Raw genomic sequence first — 19,485 nt, forward strand, 5'->3', positions numbered from 1 at the left:
TCACCTACCAAATAATGTATAGAAGAGTGTATAGGTCTCTGCATTGACAGACAGAGAATGTTGAATTAGGTGGACTGTTGTGAGCATTATCTGTCACTCACATTTGAAAAATGTACAGGTGTGGTCGGTCATGCTCGCAGATATAAAGTTACAGGCGGGGTCCACCAGTCATGCCTGCAGATATAAAGTTGCAGATGTGTGTTCTGTTTGTAATTATGAATGTACCCCGTTAAGAGCGGACGGGGGTGGTGTCAGGTAATCTAGAAAGTAGAAGTAGGCTGAGCAGCAGGTCGTTGTTTGTGCTTCCGTGTTTAAAAAAAAAGACGGCAGGCTGCGGTTCACTGCACTGGATCGGGTTTCATGTGCGCTGAGAGTGTGTGACAAGTGTGCAATTGGCTCCAGTACTCCTGCGACTCTCGTGAGGATAAGCGGCTCAGAAAATGGGTGGATGGATTATTTGATCATTAAGCATAGAATTAGAATTACAAACTGTATTGGCAGCAGGCGTGTTTTTCTTTATTGAGAAACTTTGTGCTTGGAGCCTCGTGGGGACACAGCAGCCTCATGCAAATAGAAACAATTAAAATTTCTTGGCTGGGTTACTTAACTCGGGTTGGGAACAAAAATTAAAAAGAACAAATTGGACAGCTCTTCGTCAAGACTAATCATGTGGGCCATCAGAATATATACCACCAGAAATGACGTATGACCCTGCGGTGATGACACCATTCTCACCAGGTTGTCAGGTAAGTTTATCGCCTCTCTAATATTTGCATCCATCCATCCACCATACTGCTTATCTTCACTAAGATTATGGGCATGCTGAAGCCTATCTGAGCTGAATCTGGGTGACGGTAGGGGTACACCCTGAACTGGTGGCCAGCCAATTGCAGGGCACATATAAGCAAACAATCATTCACATTCACAGTCACACCGACGGGCAATTTAGAGTCTTCAATAAACCTACCACACATGTAGGGATGTGGAAGGAAACCGGAGTACATAGAGAATACCGACACAGGCACGGGATGAACATGCTAACTCCACACAGGCGAGGCTGAGATTTGAACTCGGGTCCGCAGCTCTTTGAGGCAGATGTGCTAACCAATCGTGCCACGATTGTATTGACCAAAAAATAAAATATCAAAAGGTAACATTTCCTGTTAGGCACACACATAGAGAGCTCGAGGTGTTTGTATGAGCAGAAACGTTGGTGCGTGGGGACTAAGTGAGGATGCATCCAAAACTTGCTGGCAGTTTGAACACTTGCATACTGTTCATTTAATTTATTTTCAAATCAAAATCCATAAAATAATGAGTGAGACCCCAAAAACTAAGAGAATATTGAGGTGTTCCCTGTCGTTAAAATGACAGATCCTAGTTTGTCCAGCAAAAAATGTTAATTACCCCAATGTAACATCACAATAGAGCAACATTCAGAATATGGAATAATACTGCCGCATTTTAGAAAATAAGCAACTAACAAACGATTTACTTAGATGTGTAAGTTCACACTTGATGGTCCAGCAGGGAATCCATAGATCTTTACATTGGTGTAAAACTCGATAAAAAGTCCCATTTCCTCTTTAGATCAGGATATTTCATACATATCCACAATCATTTACTAATTACAAGACATTATTGTTTTCCCGTTTTTCCTAGTGGAATGGCGTTGTGTTAAAAAGGAGTCACGCAGGGGCAACAAGCATTGCTGCCTTTATAATACGATCAATCCCTGTGGGGGTGACGGCCCAAACAGAGCATGATGATAAAGGGGTAATCACCCGGAGTGTTATCCCCCTTCTCCAATTCCAGCACATGTGGCTCCCCACGCAACCCAAGTAGGACACAAACAGGGGAAGATTGCGGCAATCCAGACAAACGGAGACGATAGTCACAGTGGGTCACTTCACGGGAACCACAAAAAAACAATAAAACCATAGAAATAATAAAGAGGGGGGATTGCCAGGCAAAAATTTGCGACCATTTTCCTGGTCTTAATTAGTCAGAATCGATTTCCTTGAAGATGAAATTAAAGGGGATTAGCCCCAACGAGCTCTGGGGAGAATGAACGCACACCAACACGTTAGCACTAAGCTCGCCAAAGCTAAGCTGCAGGATACAATGTGAGTTCACGTCAGCAGAAAGAATACTTTAAAGGAGAGACATTATGGAAAAGGGACTTTGAAGTGCTTGTACACAAGTAGTCGGCTCTCCTGGGTGCCTGCCCCACTGTCAAGTGTAAAATCAAACAACCAAGCGGTTCCCCACCAGCTGCAGTGTTATTGGATGCTCAGATGAACCGAAATCATTATCATCATTAGCGTTTGATAAGCGACATATAGTGCACCGTTTGATAAAGTTTGAGATAGTTATCAAACAATGTGATGGAGGGTATGTCTGGTGATGCTGCATACACCACATTATGGATCAGCGACACTGATTGACTTTCTAAATCTTCTTCGTTGTAAACGTGGGTAGGACTAAATGGAACGGTCATTAAATGGTTTAGGTCCTACATGGAGGAGAGGAGCTACTTTGTGACCATTGGTGGTGCTCGGTCTCAGCAAATGGGGTCCCTCAAGGGTCAGTTCTCGGACCTCTCCTGTTCAGCGTGTATATGCTACCCTTGGGTCAAATTCTTCAAAACTTTAATTTTGACTACCATAGCTATGCAGATGACACAGTTATATTTAGCAGTGTCTCCAGATGACTACAGTTCAATTGAGGTATTGTGCCACTGTCTAAATCAGATAAATAACTTGATCAGCCAAAATTTTCTTCAACTAAATCAAAACAAAACTGAGACAATTGTTTTTGGCAATAAAGAAAAGAGAATTGGTGTTAGTCTCTCTATCTTTAAAAACCAAAGACCAAGTCCGAAACCTCGGTGTTCTGATTGATTCCGACCTGACTGTCAACATTCATATCTAATCAATCACAAAAACTGCCTTCTCCCATCTGAAAAACATATCTAGAGTCAAGTCTTGTATGTGTCAAGCAGACCAGGAAAAGCTCATCCATGCTTTTATCTCAAGTAGAATTGACTACTGTAATGGTCTTCTGACTGGACTCCCCAAAAAGAGTATTAAACAGCTGCAGCTCATTCAGAATGCTGCAGCTTAAGTTCTGACCAAAACTAAGCGGTCAGAGCATATAATCCTAAAGTCCTTGCTCTGGCTTCCAGTCACCTTTAGAATAGATTTTAAAGTTCTGCTACTGGTCTATAAATCACTAAATGAATACATGAAAGAAATCCTTACGTTATACAAACCCAGTAGAGCTCTGAGATCGACTGACTCAGGTCAAATAGTGGAGTACAGAGTCCAAAGCAAACATAGTCAAGCAGCATTTAGCTATTACGCTACACACAAATGGAATAAGTTGCCAACAAAGGTGAGGTCAGCCCCAAGTGTGAATGTTGAAAAGTCTTCTTTTTTACCATGCTTTTAAGAATTTGTCCACTTTTTGATCATATTACTTGCACTGTATGCGGTTTTGTCTTTTTTTAATATTTTGTTTGTCATTTTTATTGTTTTTATCCTGTTTTACATGTTTTATGTCTTTGTTTTCAAATGCCTTTAATCATGTAAAGCACATTGAGTTACGTGTATGCAATGTGCTATGCAAATAAATTTGGTTTGCTTTGCTTTGCTTTCGTCTTCATTCGATGGTGAAGTGCTGTCCGCATAAGTGACATTCCATTCCATGCGTTTAACATCTACATGTTTTTCTGTGTTCAAGTCGCACTTGACTCAACATCATTGCTCCGTCCGCCCTGATCTGTCATGTTTACAAAAGTCATTGTTGGCATTGGCCCACAGTTGAGGGTACCGGGATGAGCAGTGGCCCCCTCGAATGACAAAAACCAAAACTGTCTGCAGAGGATGACAAGTGTGCAGTAATCTTTGATCCTAGGGGTATTAAAACCGAAGCCTGACGCTTCATTAAAACACCTGGGGACTGTTTAAAATTGTCTAAAAAGGGTATAATGTGTTTCCTTCAAGCAAATACTTCACCCAAGGGGAATGCACATGGTGATGGGGGACAGCTGTGTCACATCAATCTACTGACCCCACTTCGCTCCCACACACAGATAAACATCATCCAGTGCCGTAAATTCACATTAAAAAAAATCCTCCAAAACAACTTTTAGAAGCGAAAAATGCTTGAGAAGCACAGAGGGCAGAGTCGTATAAACATCAAATGACCCCACCCCAGAAATACCTCCCGCTGTCCTGAACATCTTGCACTCCTTCTCCTTTTTCTTCATCTCCCGCAGGCTTCAACGGAGACTGTTATTATGCGTTGCGGTGGGCTGGTGGCCTGCAGGCATCTTCCGCATAAGCACATTTCAGAGCAATTATGCAAAAAGGAGCCGGGATGCATGTTCCTGTTGCCAAATGACAAGCAGTTTTCCTCGATGTCTCTCAGGGAATCAAGTGCAAAGCGAGAGTTTGTCAGGAAAGAAAATCTCAAATGCATTACGGAAGTAGGGTTAAGCGACGCTCTCGAACACAAAAATCAAAGTCATGGACCGGGGTGCATACGTGGACCATCACATCATTTATGTAAGCGAATCACATGCTTGTACTTTGCGTTCTCCAGCCTTTGTTGAGCCAAGGTACATATTTAACATTAGAACAATATCATGGAACATCACCAACAAAAACATAAAAAAATAATGAAATGTTGAGCTCTTCTCAGTTTACTGCCAAATTGACTTACAAAGCAGAACATTTGGTCCCGTTTAGTAGAGCACAAAGGCATAATTTTGTTGTATGACTATACCAGTGGTTTTGAAATTGGTGTGGGGCTACCGTGAACACTTTCATGAAGTTACACACCGCAGATAGAGCTAATTTTACCACCGAGCAGACGAGCCCACACCAGCCACTGAAATGACAAATGAAATGACGAAAGACGTTACATTTTTAGCAGAAAAAAAAAACATTTTTTGATTTTTTTTCTTACGGGCCTGAAAACAATGTAATCTCCAAAAAAAAAAAAAAAAAAAAAGATTCCAACATTCTGCCATCTAGTTTACCGGAATAACATTCCATTGTTCTACCCGCCAGTATTTGCTGCCGGCATATAATAGTAGAACCACGATACATTAGAGCCCTGAGGTCTACAGGAAGAGAAGTAGCACAAACACACTAAAACAAGTATAGTACCACATTTTGCAGTTTTAATTGTTGATGTTCCCACAGAGCTGATATCAGCCTGTGTGTATTGTAGTGTACTCTGTATATGTTAATGCTGCATGTGTGCCAAAGAAGCAGTTGTTTAAAGCTCTAGAATTACCGTGACATTTATGTTAATTTGTCTTAGCCTCTTGATGGCATTTCTCATTATATGTTGCCGTTAAACTGGCAGATTTTCATTTGAGACCATTATATGGTTTTGTTGAACCTTTTAATGTTTAAATATGCATTGTTTGGTTCTCTTTTGTTTTATGTGTCAGTTTTACAAGGAACTTAAATAGGGAGTGACAGAGTGAGCCAACCCAAGCATACTTTGCTTTTAATTTAGATATGTTTTTTTTTTCTCCTTGGCTTGATTTTATACTATCGTCTCCAATTTCTTGAGAGCGAGATTTAGAACCAGCGCTAAGGAATTCTTAAAAATGTGCTTAAAAAAGTTTTGTGTTGAAAGCATGTAGGAAGAGTAAAACCATATTTACAAACTAAATCCTTTCTCCATGATTGATTTTCACCATTGTCAGGTGGGTCTGGCAGATATTCTCCATGATAAACGAGCGTTCAGTGTCGACAGGTATGCGGGGTGCTTGTTAATAATCATAATTCATTCATCCATTTTCCATAATGCATGTCCTCATTATCCTAGCGGATTTCATCCTAAACCTGATTGCCAGTCAATCAGTAGACAAACAACCATTCACACTCACATTCACAACCATGGACCATTTAGTGCCTTCAATTAACTTAAAGTGGGACTGTCATCCCTATAAACATTCTAAAATAGATATTTTAATAAATAATACATATAACAGTATTCACTTCAATGTCTATACGAAAAAAAATAATGTGAGCGGATCGTGCGTCATCCATGCGCAAAGTTGCGCAATTGAGTGTCCCTCGACATCCAAGGCGTCGCCATATTAGTCGCGTCCACTGTTCTTGACGTCATCGTCACTTCCGCCGTTGAAAACGCGCAGTGCCTACTACTACGGAAGCCGAACAACAGAGATATTCTGATTTTTCCAACGCCCCTTTTCACACGGAAGCTCTTTTTGAAAAGGACAACACCACACAACCGAGTGAAGTTATTGGGGCAATATTACACTATTGTTTCGAGCCATATTCAGATGATATGCGATCATGGCCAAACCGCATCCCCATCCGATCCACTTCCGCGGCAGAGATGAGCCATCGCGGCTCATCGCAGCCGGCCGGTGTGGGTTATGACAGAGCCAAGCGGTGCTGCTTTAGGGGGGTTCTCACAGACGCCTCAGTACTGAGCAACACAGTCGAGCCGGGGCGCTTTATGCGCGTACGCGACTGAGAAACGCAGTCTCGGCTGGGTTCTTCAGAGCCGCCACCTTCGCAAAGCCCGACGCGCAGCCTTCGCAGAAGCTGTGACCACCGAAAGGGGCCTCAGCCGGTGTGGCAGATTTTCAGCGCCGCGGTGGGATATAATGGAGCTGAGGCGTGATGCTTTTAGAGGGTTGTTCATAGCCAACGCAGTACGCGATGAACACTATCGAGACGAGGCTGAGTGAGACATTGTTGGCTGGGGGACGCGCACATCGACACATTTCAAACGCGGATCTTTTGTTACATTATGAGAGACCGATTACGTGGACCGCCCCAAAGTATTATTTTTTTTAGAAGCTATTTACACACCTACCTGTTGTTTGGAACCCTCAAAGCTCTCGTCCTCTGCACCCGTGCAATCCGTTTTTCACAACGAACAGGGTCTCTTTCAAATTTATGAAGGGTAATTCCATTCTCCCGAGTGTTCAAGCAATCTCCAGAAATGCGATGAGCCGGCATTTTGGCTAACACGAAGGAACAACGCGCTACCTTCCCAGAGGTAAAACTAATGGAAACAAAGGAGTTCACTAGGCGGCGCGGCTGTCCTTTATGTCACTTCCTGCTTCTTCTCGAAAAAAAATCCCTCGAGAGGATTTTCATGGCAGGAGTTACAAAAAGCTGTATACGTCAAAATCATGTTTTGTGGTGAAAAAACACATGGGATCATATTGGCTGTGGGTTTTTCATTAATAATACACCAAAAATCATCCATTTCATGACAGTCCCACTTTAACATTGATGTTTTTGGAATGTAGGAGGAAGCCGAACTATGTGGATAAAACTCACTCAAGGTCTGTGACAAGCTGCAAGCTCCACACTGACCTGGAGATGGGATTTTCATCCCAGATCTCTTGATATAAGTCAGGTGTGCTAACCACTTGATCCCCTTGCTGCATCTGTATTGAAATGTTTTGGTGATGGCATCCCTAAAGTATTACTGGCGTTTTTGTTTCCACGGTACACGGCAAGCAATGCTCATTTTGACTGTGATATTCCAAGTATAACAGTATATATTACAAAAGGAGTGCTGAGGCAGCGGAATAAGGGGTGCCGAGCACTTGCACAGAAGAAACGACTTCCACAAGTCATTAAAGTCATTCTCATTTTCACAAAGCGACATCAGAGGTTTTTCTCCAACAGCGACTGGCTCATTTTGCCGTGTTCTTGGCGGGCTTTGGGATCCCGTCCCTGAAGCCAACCAGGCCTTTCCAACCGCAGTCAAGACGGCAGCGAATAAACAAACAAGCCTGTCTTGCTGACAGACTGCAGCCTGCTGTCATATATGACTAATTGGGATGAGACGTGACTCAAGGGATGGGAAAAATGCTAATTTGACTGATTTAGGCATAAAAAATCCTAACTTTAACCATGGTAACTGCCCTGCATGTCTGCGTCTCCGCTATATTGCGCTTTCAAAAGAGTTTTTTTTTTCTCATAGGTGTTTTCAAGGTGAGCACATCTGCCTCACAGTTCTTCAGTCCTGGGTTAAAATCTCAGCTCTGCGTGCTTGGAGTTTGTATGTTTGAACCATCTGTGCGTGGGTTTTTCTCTGAGAATTGTCAATTGAAATGTGTCTCCCACACAAATACACAAACCAAAAAAATAAAAAAAACGTGCATGTTAGTTTGATTGAAGATTTTAAATTGCTCATATGTTTGAATGTTAGTGTGAATGGTCGTGTGGCCCCTCCAAATGGCTTGCAACCAGTTCAGGGATGACCCTGCCTGTCACCAGAAAACAGCTGGGATAAGCTCCAGCACGTCCGTGATCCTAGTGAGGATAGGTAGCTTATAAAGTGGAGGGATGGATAGACGGATGTACTACACTCACCTATTGTAAAGGGGAGCCACAGTTGCCGATGCGGTTTTCAACTGGGACAACATTACAACGAACGGAATGAACACACTCACGGAAGAATTGCTTTTCGCAAAATCTCACACACAGACTCGCCAACATCCCACGCTACTCCACCAGGCCCAACCTCCTAAAGGCGGCTACATGTACACGGACACTACAATACAGACTGTATTTTCAATACCTTTTCTGTGCTTGCAATACATTTGCAATGTGTTTAAAAGTGTTTTAATACGGGGAGTTCTCGGGTTAAGATGGTCTTGACCTAAAAGGTTTTGACTTTACAACGCCCATCCCCCTTCCGCCATTTTATCTGGCTAATGCTTGTCTGTGTTTGTGCGCTGGGAGTATCTTCACATTTTTTGCCCTCCTTTTTAGACATTATCGCGCCAAAAAAGGAAATAGTACCCTTTACCAATGCTTCTGCTGCCATAAGAAAATCCATTACGATGGAAACGAAGCTCACGATCATAAAAAGATTGGAGAAAGGAGAGACACCAACACCACCAAGGCTTCAGTCGGTCGATCGTGGTGACAATTACTAAAGACAAAGCCCGTATTTTAGCGCATGTGAAGGGCTCCGTTCTTATGTCGGACACAATGATCACAAAATGAGGTTGTTTGATACTTGTCGAGATGGAGAGGATTGAGACCAGGTTTCTTCGCAATACCTAAGCACAGTCTCCCCTTCTTTGTCTCCATCCACCTCTCAGTACATCATCTTGTTTATTTCAATCTATTTGTTGTTTATACAAAGTATTTTGATGTAAATTCAGACTTTAATTGTGGAATCTGACTTAAGTCGAAAGTCGAGTTACGTCGGTACTGTAGAAACGGATCTCAGTCGTCGAACGAGGACTCCCTGTAGTTTAAAGTGTGTGGGCTGAGCATGACGCATCCTGGAATCTTTGGAATATTCAGCCCCTCTGAAGGCATTTTGCCTTCGCCACATGAAATTTGGTTGCCGTGGGTAGAAAAGTCTTAAGGACTTAAACCTGAAAACGCACAGGAAGTCTGACAATTGGCTTTCGAGTGGACATTTTGGGGTCAATGTTTAGGAGTCACACAAAGGGTGACATTTAGCCCAATTGCTGCAAAGTTTGAACTAAGTACATTCTTTCAGACAAGCAAGTAATTCTACCTTCCAAAATTAGTCATTTTGGTGCCCCAGTGAATTAAAACAACAACAACAAAATCAGCCCCCTAAACCAGTTTCAGATAGCAATATGGAATTTGGTATGCATAACCACCATGAGTAGACCCACAAAAAAAGTGCCAAGAAAGACAGGAATTCTGACAACTGGCTTTCAATCGGCTATTTTCGGTTCATATGGTCTACTTGTAAAGGTCCTTCAAAAAGGCGCATCAAGATTTTGTCTGATTTCTACAAAATTTGAACAATCGTAAAGATTTAGTTAAATGGGTGATGGGGAATTGTGCAAATTCAGAGTCCCCGTCCATGCATATGGGCAGAGTATGGCACCGAGAGGATCTCCCAAAATGATTTCAGTTGCCCCCAATTGAATTACCGGTATTTTTAAAATTCACCCCCAAAGACAACTTCCCCCCAAAAAAAAAACATAAAAAAAGTTGATAGGTATTTCCATCAGATGAATCCTCAGAAAGCTCTCGAAATTCCATGTTAGAAAAGATGCAAGAAGTCTGTCATTTTGGTTTTGAAGCAGCCAATTTACAGCAATAACTCAACTCCAATTTCCTTCAAATGAGTCCTTTGTCTGGCATGCTTGTAAAAATCACAAGCACAAAAGCGCATCTTTTCATTTTGAAAAGTGAGAAGCGGATGAGTTTCTTTCAACAAAAACTTACTTTCCATCTAGCGTTCGCACACACGGACTGTTTTATCAGTGCTGTAAGATTTAGCGAGCGCACCGAAGCAGCTCGGCACATCTGGGAAAACGCTCAGCAGCTTGATGGAAGAGCAGAGCATCGCCCCCGCAACCACATATCAACTCGGGCTGTCACTCTATAAAAATAATGTATATATTCGCAGTGTTAGGAAGCGTCTCTCTGCTTTCGTAGGCATAAGCCTGTCTGGATGAAGTCATCCAGGAAACGACGGACGTGCACTTTGAGAGGCATCAAAGTGTGTTAGTTGCAGTTTGCGTTTGGATTCATAAAAGCCAAAATAACTTTGAGGCCAGACAACAACAGGATTTTTGTGTTCCTCTTTGATTTCCGAGCTGCTGAGTAAGTGTCTCTACTAATATGGAGGTGGTTGGGGATGGGGGGGGCTTTTAAAAATGGTAAACGCAATGCAATTTAGTAGGAAATCTTACAATGAAGTACTATGTAACAGTCATTAAAAAAAGAAGTCTGATTCTGATCATTTTGCCTGTGAGTTCTGAATCTATTCAGAGACCCCTGCTACACCCCCCCCCAAAAAAAAAGAAATCTACATACAAATATAAATTAGGCGGCATGGTGAGGCAACTGGTTAGAGCATTGGCCTCAGAGTTCTGAGGAAAGGGGGTCAAATCTCGGCTGCGCCTGTGTGGAGCTTGCATGTTCTCCCCGTGCCTGCGTGGGTTTGCTCCGGGCACTCCGGTTTCCTCCCACATGCCAAAAACATGCAACATTAATTGGACGCTCTAAATTGCCCTTGGGCGTGATTCTGAGTGCGACTATTGTTTGTCTCTATGTGCCCTGTGATTGGCTGGCAACCAGTTCAGGCTGTACCCTGTCTCCTGCCCAGTGACAGCTGGGATGTGGTCCAGCACTCCCCGCGACCCTTGTTAGGATAAGCGGTTCAGAAAATGGTCGGATTAATAATTGTAACATTAAATAATGCACAAAGAGTAAATAATTCATTTAAATAAATCAAAAATGTAAAATAAGTTAAAACATATCAAATATATATATATATATTTAATTAAATGGGAAAAAATTATGAATGAAAAAAATCAATAACTTTTAAAAATAAATTAAAAAAAAATATAAACAGAAATGGCAAAAAATAAATACATTAAAATAATGAGTGGTGCGTCCTTTTTGGACAACATGGTCGATCTGCTATGCTGCAAGTATAATGTTAATATTAGCTCTATTTTGGAAAAAGGTTTGTGTTTCTGTGGTGTGAGAGGATGTGATTTTCCTTTTCTCTTCAATGCTGTGGAAAAGGACATTGAGTCAACAGCCTTTGGATTTATGCACAATACAGAATGTGACACATATTGCTGTTATGAACACGACAAGACATTTGTCTGGTCCACTGATTACTATCCACACGCACGTCTCGGAGGAAAGTGGCAGAACAAATTGGCGTCATCTGGACTGTGCGTCTGTGTGCGTGCGACCTTGACATGGCGCTAATCCATCGAAGGAGAAACTCTTGACCTGCTGGCTGTGGGGCCAAAGAGCACGGCTGACGCAGCACATGCACATTTCTCTGCACAGACAAGAATGCACTTCACATACTCCACTCTTTAAGTAAGTAAATATAAATGTCTCCTGCATCACTACAATTTAATATCCAACCCCAGATTGATCGGACTTGTCCATTTAATTAGCAGGTTAATCCCAATTTGAATAAGAAACGGAAACACAAGAATGACAGCTGGATAGTCAAAGCAAGACGCAGCAGTGGAAAAAGCACAAAATGCAGGCAGAAATGCTGACAGAAGGATCTGGAGAGAAAAAGCAAGCTTGAGCTGCCACTGAGCATTTTAATCACACGCCAGTGGATCCAAATTGGAGTTGAAAGCCCAGGTCAAGATGCTGGGCTGATTTGCAAAAAGAAAAGGAGATCACACCAGGAAGTATACAAACAGCCATGTCGTGATGCCAAAGACGATAAGACAATCAAGATCAGATCTTGTGGAGCTTTGATAGCAATCAGGTTAAAATGTAGTGGGACAAATTTGTTTGAAAAAAAAAACCTGGAAGTTGTCCATTTGATTTAAAGCAAAATGGATGACTACAGAACAAAACTGGGGCGTATTGGACGGAGGCAACAACAGCAAGAATTGAGTTCTCCGCCAGGGTTCCATGAGCCCACTAGTGGCTAAAGACACAGCTCTCTCGCCTCACTGTGTGATCCTAACAATGACAATTCATCACTTATTTTATTTTTTTAATCCTTATTTTTCTCGACAGGAAACTACCGGAAGGTGACTCTGCCAACTCGTTTTTACCCCCATTGCTTTAAGACATGATTTATATCCAACAAATTCCAAATTCATACTGATCAATCCACCGATTTATTCAATTGCTATGCCTCATGGATTAATCTTCACAAATATGTGTTAAGTACATTTTGTAGTTAATGACAATGAATGAGCAAAGAAAACACAAAGCCTTTGCCTGGAAGTAATAAAAGCATGAAAGCAAGTGGATAAATAAAGCCTTTAAAAGAGCAGCTTCTTGGTTAATATTTAAAAAGAAGGGCCGAGCGTGATGGATTTCCTCTCGTCGAGCTCGCCGGGGAATTCCGTCTGCTCCCGCGATCGCATCTACGACGGAGGATGCTGGACTCCGTCCGTGAAGCGCAACCAATAAAATAAAAACGGAGGAGGCGGCACAAAGGTTATTGGTTATTTCTTCCCGGATTCACTTCTCCCTGACCGCCTGACAAGTCCCTGCTGGTCTTACACGGCTGACTGGAGCCGAGGCAACGACGCCCGCAAGATGACCGCAGTGGATCCAGCTTGCCGAGAAGCGATGGGTCAGGTGATACGAGGCCGGCGTAAAGCGTTTCAGTGTCCTCCAGTGGGAATGTTAAAAATGATTTCCTCGCGTTGTCGTGTATTTAGTATTACATTCAATCCCCGTTCATTATGCGGGATTACTCCAGACCCAGCCAAAATCAGTGAAAATCGTTGATAAGAGTTTTACACCTCTTATACACTTTCAAGAGATTTAAATTGAAGAAAATACACAAATATATTCCTCAGGGTTGTTCTCACCCTTTAACTGTCAGAAAATGGGAGAGTGCCATAAAACATCACTTGAAGAAAACAAAAGATGCTCTGGAAACATTTCTCCAAATCAAAGCGGCTGCAAGCTGTTTGTTTTTCAAAAATAAATGACACATAAAACAAAAAAAAAAAAACACTAAACATGGTATATTTAAACACCAAAATGTTTACCGAAACCATACCATTTTGTCCATTGTCTAATAACGTTACAGTCATTGTAAATCTTTAAACAACTGAACACATGAAGCAGAAAACATATGCAAACAGAACATTCAAGCATAGCAAGCATATGTTTTTTCTGCTTTCTTGGAATAGTTACTACTGCAGTTTAGTAGGGGGACCTTCTCAGCCTCTTCTTCTTACTGTTAATTACCTGCATCATTATGTTGCATCTAAACTCAGTGGAGCTCAACTCGAAAGTCAGACTAGACTGGTTAGTGTAAAAACCTTTCCAAATCTGCGATGTAGCGGGGGCGCGAGCGATGAACCACGCTGTTCGCCAAAATCTCTTATTTGAGTTGGCACTCCTTTTGTGTATTTTGTGACCCGCTCCCAGTGGTCCTATTAACTTCGTCAGTGGACCACGACGACACACTGTCGGCGACGGGGTTGTGTTGGTGTGTCTCCAGTTTCAAGTGCAAAATATAGTTTTAAGTTTACAAAAATATAGTTTCAGTTAAACAGTATCAGTGAAGTAAAGCACAAATTATTCAGTTTTTATTCATAAAATAAGTCACATTAAGTGACACTTAAACAAGAGTTACATGAAAAACAAGATATCGTCGATTTTTTTAACAACTTCACTGAGGATAAGACATTTCAAAAAAAATTCTTATCCTCACAAGGGTCGCAGGAGTGTCAGAGCCTATCCAAGCTAACTTCAGGCGAAAGGCAGACTATGCCCTGAAATGGTCGCCAGTCATTGAAAGGGAATTGATCCCGCGCTCCTCACACCGAAGTCATGGGTGTGTATCACCACATCATCTGTGACTGATCATGATAATGATGATCATAAAAAAAGGAAATATATAATAGAAAAGAACCAGAAACAAATGTAAATGAATAGAGACAATAAAAATAAATTAACTACATGTGAAAATAAATGTGTAGTTATTAAAGGGCGGCATGGTGGATCAGCTGGTAAAGCGTTGGGCTCACAGTTCTGAGGACCCGGGTTCAATCCCAGCCCTCCCTGTGTGGAGTTTCCATGTTCTCCTGTGCCTGCGTAGGTTTTCTCCAGGCACTCAGGTTTCCTCCCACATCCCAAAAACATGCAACAGTAATTGGACACCCTAAAGTGCCCCTAGGTGTGATTGTGAGTGTGGCTGCTTGTCTCCATGTGCCCTGCGATTGGCTGGCAGGTAGTTCAAGGTGTACACTGCCTCCTACCCTTTGACAGCTGGGATAGGCTCCAGTACTCCCCGCAACCTTTGTGAGGATAAGCGGCAAAGAAAATGGATGGATGGGATAGTTATTAACAATGAGTGAGGTGTTGACGTTTAATCTTCAAGGCAATGCTTTTTAACAACACAATGTTTATACTCAAATATTGTAATTGTATTAGCAGACTTAAAAATATCCAATGGAGTGGCACTTTCTGGCATGTGCAATATGTGCAGTGACACAGGGCGACACATCTGCTACATCAAATCTATTAGTAAAATAGTCTACGTATGTATTTGAAACCACAAATAATGAGAACTGAAGCCCAGGAGCCCTAAGTCCAGGTCAAGTAAATACAGTATTTCACCAATCCCATCATAAATCAACTACCTCTTTACTATTTAAACAAATATTATCAATACCAGCTGCTGAAGAACATGTCGCCGGGAATACAAACATTTTTCATATCATCATCATTGTTTCAAAATTACAAGAATGTGCTCGTTTCCATTTCGCCCACTAAAACAAACACCAAGTCATGTGGAAATGTGTTGAGAACTTTATGAAGCTAACATATCAATCTATCTATCCATCCATCCATCCCTCCCGCCATTCTTCTCTCTCTGCAGTACGGTGAGCAAGTGGTTAAGCAGATTTGCCTCAAAGTACAGAGATTTTTAATTTGAATTCCAGGCACACTGGAATCCTCCCGTATTCCAAAAGTATGCCTATTTAACCGAAATGGGACAAAAAAGATAAAAAAGATAAATACGTATAAATTACTACTGTATTGATATTGAATTTATTAGGTCTCTTTAAACCCATCTAAAATTTTAGTAATCCAAAAGTAAAAAGTAATCAAGATTACTTACTTTAATATTTTGGTGCTTGCGTTGCGTTAGTAACTGCACGTCAATTTACTGTCCACTTTTTTTTTCTCAACATGTAACAAGTAACCATATTGGAACACATTTTTAAAGTAACCCTCCCTAACCTGATGGTTGATTACTCAATAACTATTGGAAAGTTTTCACTTCACCTTCTAGGCAGGCCTGGTGAAATTGATTCTGCACGGTACTCACATGCGATGCGTACGTAGGCTTTGCGACTTTTGGTGGTTCCGGCAGAGCTCCACGCGACGCACTGACACCAGTAATCTTCCGGGCCGAACAGCTCTTCGACCTGCTGCCGGGTAATTTCTATGCTGGTTTCCCGTACCACCAGACCTGCCACGACACAAAAAACAGCACCGTTACAGTTCAAACCCCGTCAAAATAAGGGACCTCTAAAATATACCAAAAAAGTTTGTGCTAATATGTGGATACAGTATTGTTAGTATAAAGGTAAATATTTGTTTCATGAAAATACAAATACTGTATTTGAATTATAAATACAAAATTAACTGACATTTACATTGACAAAGTAGTTTTTTTTTACTTTTTTCAATTCACCCAATTTTTTTTAAAATAACTATGTAATGTTTCTTTGGGCTTGTCCCTTTCGGGGTCGCCCCAACGTGTCATAAATAGTAAAATAGAAAATCAAAACATTTAAAGATTATAAAAAACACATAAATGAAGCTATCACTCAATCAATAAATACAATAAAAAATAATTGCACAATAAATGAAAAATGAATGAAAGATGCTTTTAAAATATTGTTACTTCAACATTAGACATAAGTTTAAAAATAAACAAAAGAAATCTGAATTAGAAACCAGAAGAATATATTTAAAATCCTATTTAAATTGAAAAAAAAAGAATTAAAGTTTTTTTTTAAAAATATATATAATTTCACAAGCATTGCTCCAGTCAAGGGGAAGACAAAAGGGATCAAGACGGAATGGAGCTATACTGTACATCCTTCATATCCTCCAAGTAAGTAACGGGATCAAATGGGACCGTTGAGCCCCTCAGCAAATGTTTTAAGAATAAAAGAATTATGAGGAGGCAGAAGAGGAAGTGAATAGTTAAGCACACCGACTACAGGGAAAGATTAAGAGGTGCGCGAGGCCAAATGAAATGTTAAACCCACAGGATAGAAAATTGGCTTTTAAGGCAAAAGTACACAGGGACTCGGATGCGTGGGCGGACAAAAATTTTCCGAGCGAGAGATCTTGTCGGTTTATTTCGGGTTCAGTGATGTTACAAAGACCAACGCCAGCCATCTCTGAGGGGACGTCTCAACGAAGACTCTCAAGAAGTTTTGGGCAAAATAAATTTAAAAATAAATAAAGTTCAGTGATAGCAGTGAAGCAAATGCGACTGAGAGTGAAGATTGTGATCGGCTAATGCCTGCCAGTGGAAGTAAAGGCAAGGCCAGCGGGTTAGATGGAAAACATTTTTTTTTTTTTATACTAAAAAGTTAACTGGAAGTCACTGATGGTGTCGGGTACACTCGCCTGACATAACTGTGGCTAGCGTGGGTTCAGGTCCCGCTCAGTGGTGGTTTCGATATATGTGCCCTAGGACTGACAGGCGAGCAGTTCACGGTGTAGTCCGCCTTTTGCCCAAAGTTAGTTTGAATAGGCTCCAGCACCCCTCAACCTTAACCACGATTAAAGGTGTTGAAAATGCATGGATGCAAAAAGTTAACTTTAAAAAAACAAAAAAGGATGTGTCACCCACTAGGGTGGTAGTTTGTGTGTGTGTGTGTATATATAAAAGAACTTTGAACTTAACATAGAGCTAATAAACATTTTAAAATGAGTATATAATTGAAATAATGTACATTAAAAATAAATATATTTAGGAAAACATGTTTAGCTATTATATATATATTATAAAACTAAGATAAAATTAAATTAAGAGTTTCATGTTAATATGATACCATTTGTTGAAATAAAGAAGGTCAATGTTTGAGGATATAACAATCGAATAAAAAGTGATGCTATTGAATGAGTTGTTTTTTTAAATTAAAATGAGAAAAAAATAAGCCTGGCCAACTAGAAATTAAAGTTATGAAACATGCTATCTTTTTTTTTTAAAAAAAGGAGTGTTCCAGGATATAAGACTGATTGTTTTTATTGATTAAAAAAACAGTTTCAAAGTGTTTTTTTATATTTTTCATGTTACAGGATAACACAAATACAACAAAACCTTCTTGTAGCTTTTGTAATTATAAACAAAAAAATATGTCGAACAAAGGTTTCAGTTTGCAAGATGTTTAAATAGATAAGTTTTTTTTCTTTGCTTTCATGGGCACACCAGCTTTAGCAGGGAAGCTCAGACTTCCCATCTCTGCTGGCACTTTGTCGAGCTCTTTCAGAAAGATCCTACTGCATTCCCAGCCCAGCTGGGAGATTTTTTGATGAAAAAAATAAAAACACATTTGACGTGTAAGTGCCAGCAACCCCAGCGAGCATTTTGGTGACATTTCGATCCATCGAGGACATGTAATAAGTTCTGCCCACCCCCCAAAATAAAGTTATGACTGTAGTGGGCAACTGAGTGTGAGGATTATACTGGTTTAAGGGTTGTCAGTAGAGTATTGGGGAAAGTGATGGAAAGGTACACAACAAGAGATAAAGAGCACAGAGGGCCAAAGAGTAGCGACACTGAAAACTGACAATGCCAGAACTCCGGCAAGCAGGCTAACAAGGGAGATTACTCGGGCTAAAACTGCAGACAGGGGACACAGAAAGGGAGCAAAGGTGGCGACGAAAATGCCAGTGAAAGAAGCAATTAGAAGCAGCGAGAGGTTTGGGAGTACTGTGGTGGAAACGAGGAAAGAAGCTCCACTCAGCCAGAAAACGCAGCACGAGTGCACAAGAGGGTAAAGTGACAGGTAGGAAACCAACCACTACCCAAGCATGGGGCTTACAATATTCGTTCATTATGCAGTGCAAAAAAACTACGTTTTATTCAGCTTTTCAAATCCTGGAAATAGAAATATGTTCAATGAACCCTTAAAAGCTGCTGAAGCACCAACAAGGTTGTATTTTCAGTCAAATGACACTAGGGAAAAAAAGGGAATTGCACTAAAATGAATTCATCCATCCATTTTCTTAGCCGCTTATTCTTACAGGGGTCACGGGAGTGCTGGAGACTATCCCAGCTTTCAACGGGCAGGGGGCAGGGTACACCCTGAACTGATTGCAAGTCAATCGCATGGCACATGGAAAAAGACAACAATTCCACTCGCAATCAATTTAGAGTCTCCAATTAATGTTGCCTGTTTTAAGATCCGGGAGGAAACCCGAGTGCCCGGAGGAAACCCACCGAGGCACGGCCAGAACATGCCAACTCCACACAGGCGGGTCCAGGATTAAACCCGGGTCCTCAGAACTGTGAGGCCGACACTCTGCAGTTGTGCCACCATGCCGCCACTAAAATAAAATTCAAACAAAAATTCCAACATTTTTTTAAATCATAGAAATTATATCCTTGTTACAAATGCTATTTATTCTGTAGGTTCCACTAATATTCTTGGTGGCATTCAATACTCCTTAATTCCGGTACAGTTGAACCTTGATAATCTGGACCAATGATAAAACAAATATCCAATGAAACACACTGTTGGGACTCAACAATGTGTCCAAAAATAGTATCAAATTTTTACTTAAACTATCGTTGACAAAGTCTGTCAGCTCCAAAATTGGCCGCTGTTGTTTGTTTCCTGACGTTGTGGGGAAATGCGAGCAGAGAATGGGAATGACGTATTTTCAAGTCAGATATACTGTACATACAATATGAATTGATCAAACCCCAAAAGATGTGACTCTCATGCTTATGTGGAGACCAGTGTTAACGCAG

General features: G+C 41.0%; 1 protein-coding gene across 6 annotated transcripts in view; it reads right to left on the reverse strand.

Moving 5' to 3' along the window:
• LOC133499170 (netrin receptor UNC5C-like) overlaps positions 1-19,485 on the reverse strand; it is a 259,981-nt gene that overhangs the window by 73,820 nt on the left and 166,676 nt on the right. For 5 of the 6 annotated variants that reach the window (XM_061816820.1, XM_061816821.1, XM_061816823.1 and 2 more), the window contains one exon: positions 15,814-15,957. In XM_061816820.1, the coding sequence (XP_061672804.1) occupies positions 15,814-15,957 (144 nt within the window). Of the gene's footprint in view, positions 1-4,227; positions 4,484-15,813; positions 15,958-19,485 lie in introns of those variants that run through there. The other variant, XM_061816825.1, reaches the window with a different exon arrangement.

This window comes from Syngnathoides biaculeatus, chromosome 4 (assembly GCF_019802595.1).
Source record: "Syngnathoides biaculeatus isolate LvHL_M chromosome 4, ASM1980259v1, whole genome shotgun sequence".
Classification (NCBI taxonomy): domain Eukaryota; kingdom Metazoa; phylum Chordata; class Actinopteri; order Syngnathiformes; family Syngnathidae; genus Syngnathoides; species Syngnathoides biaculeatus.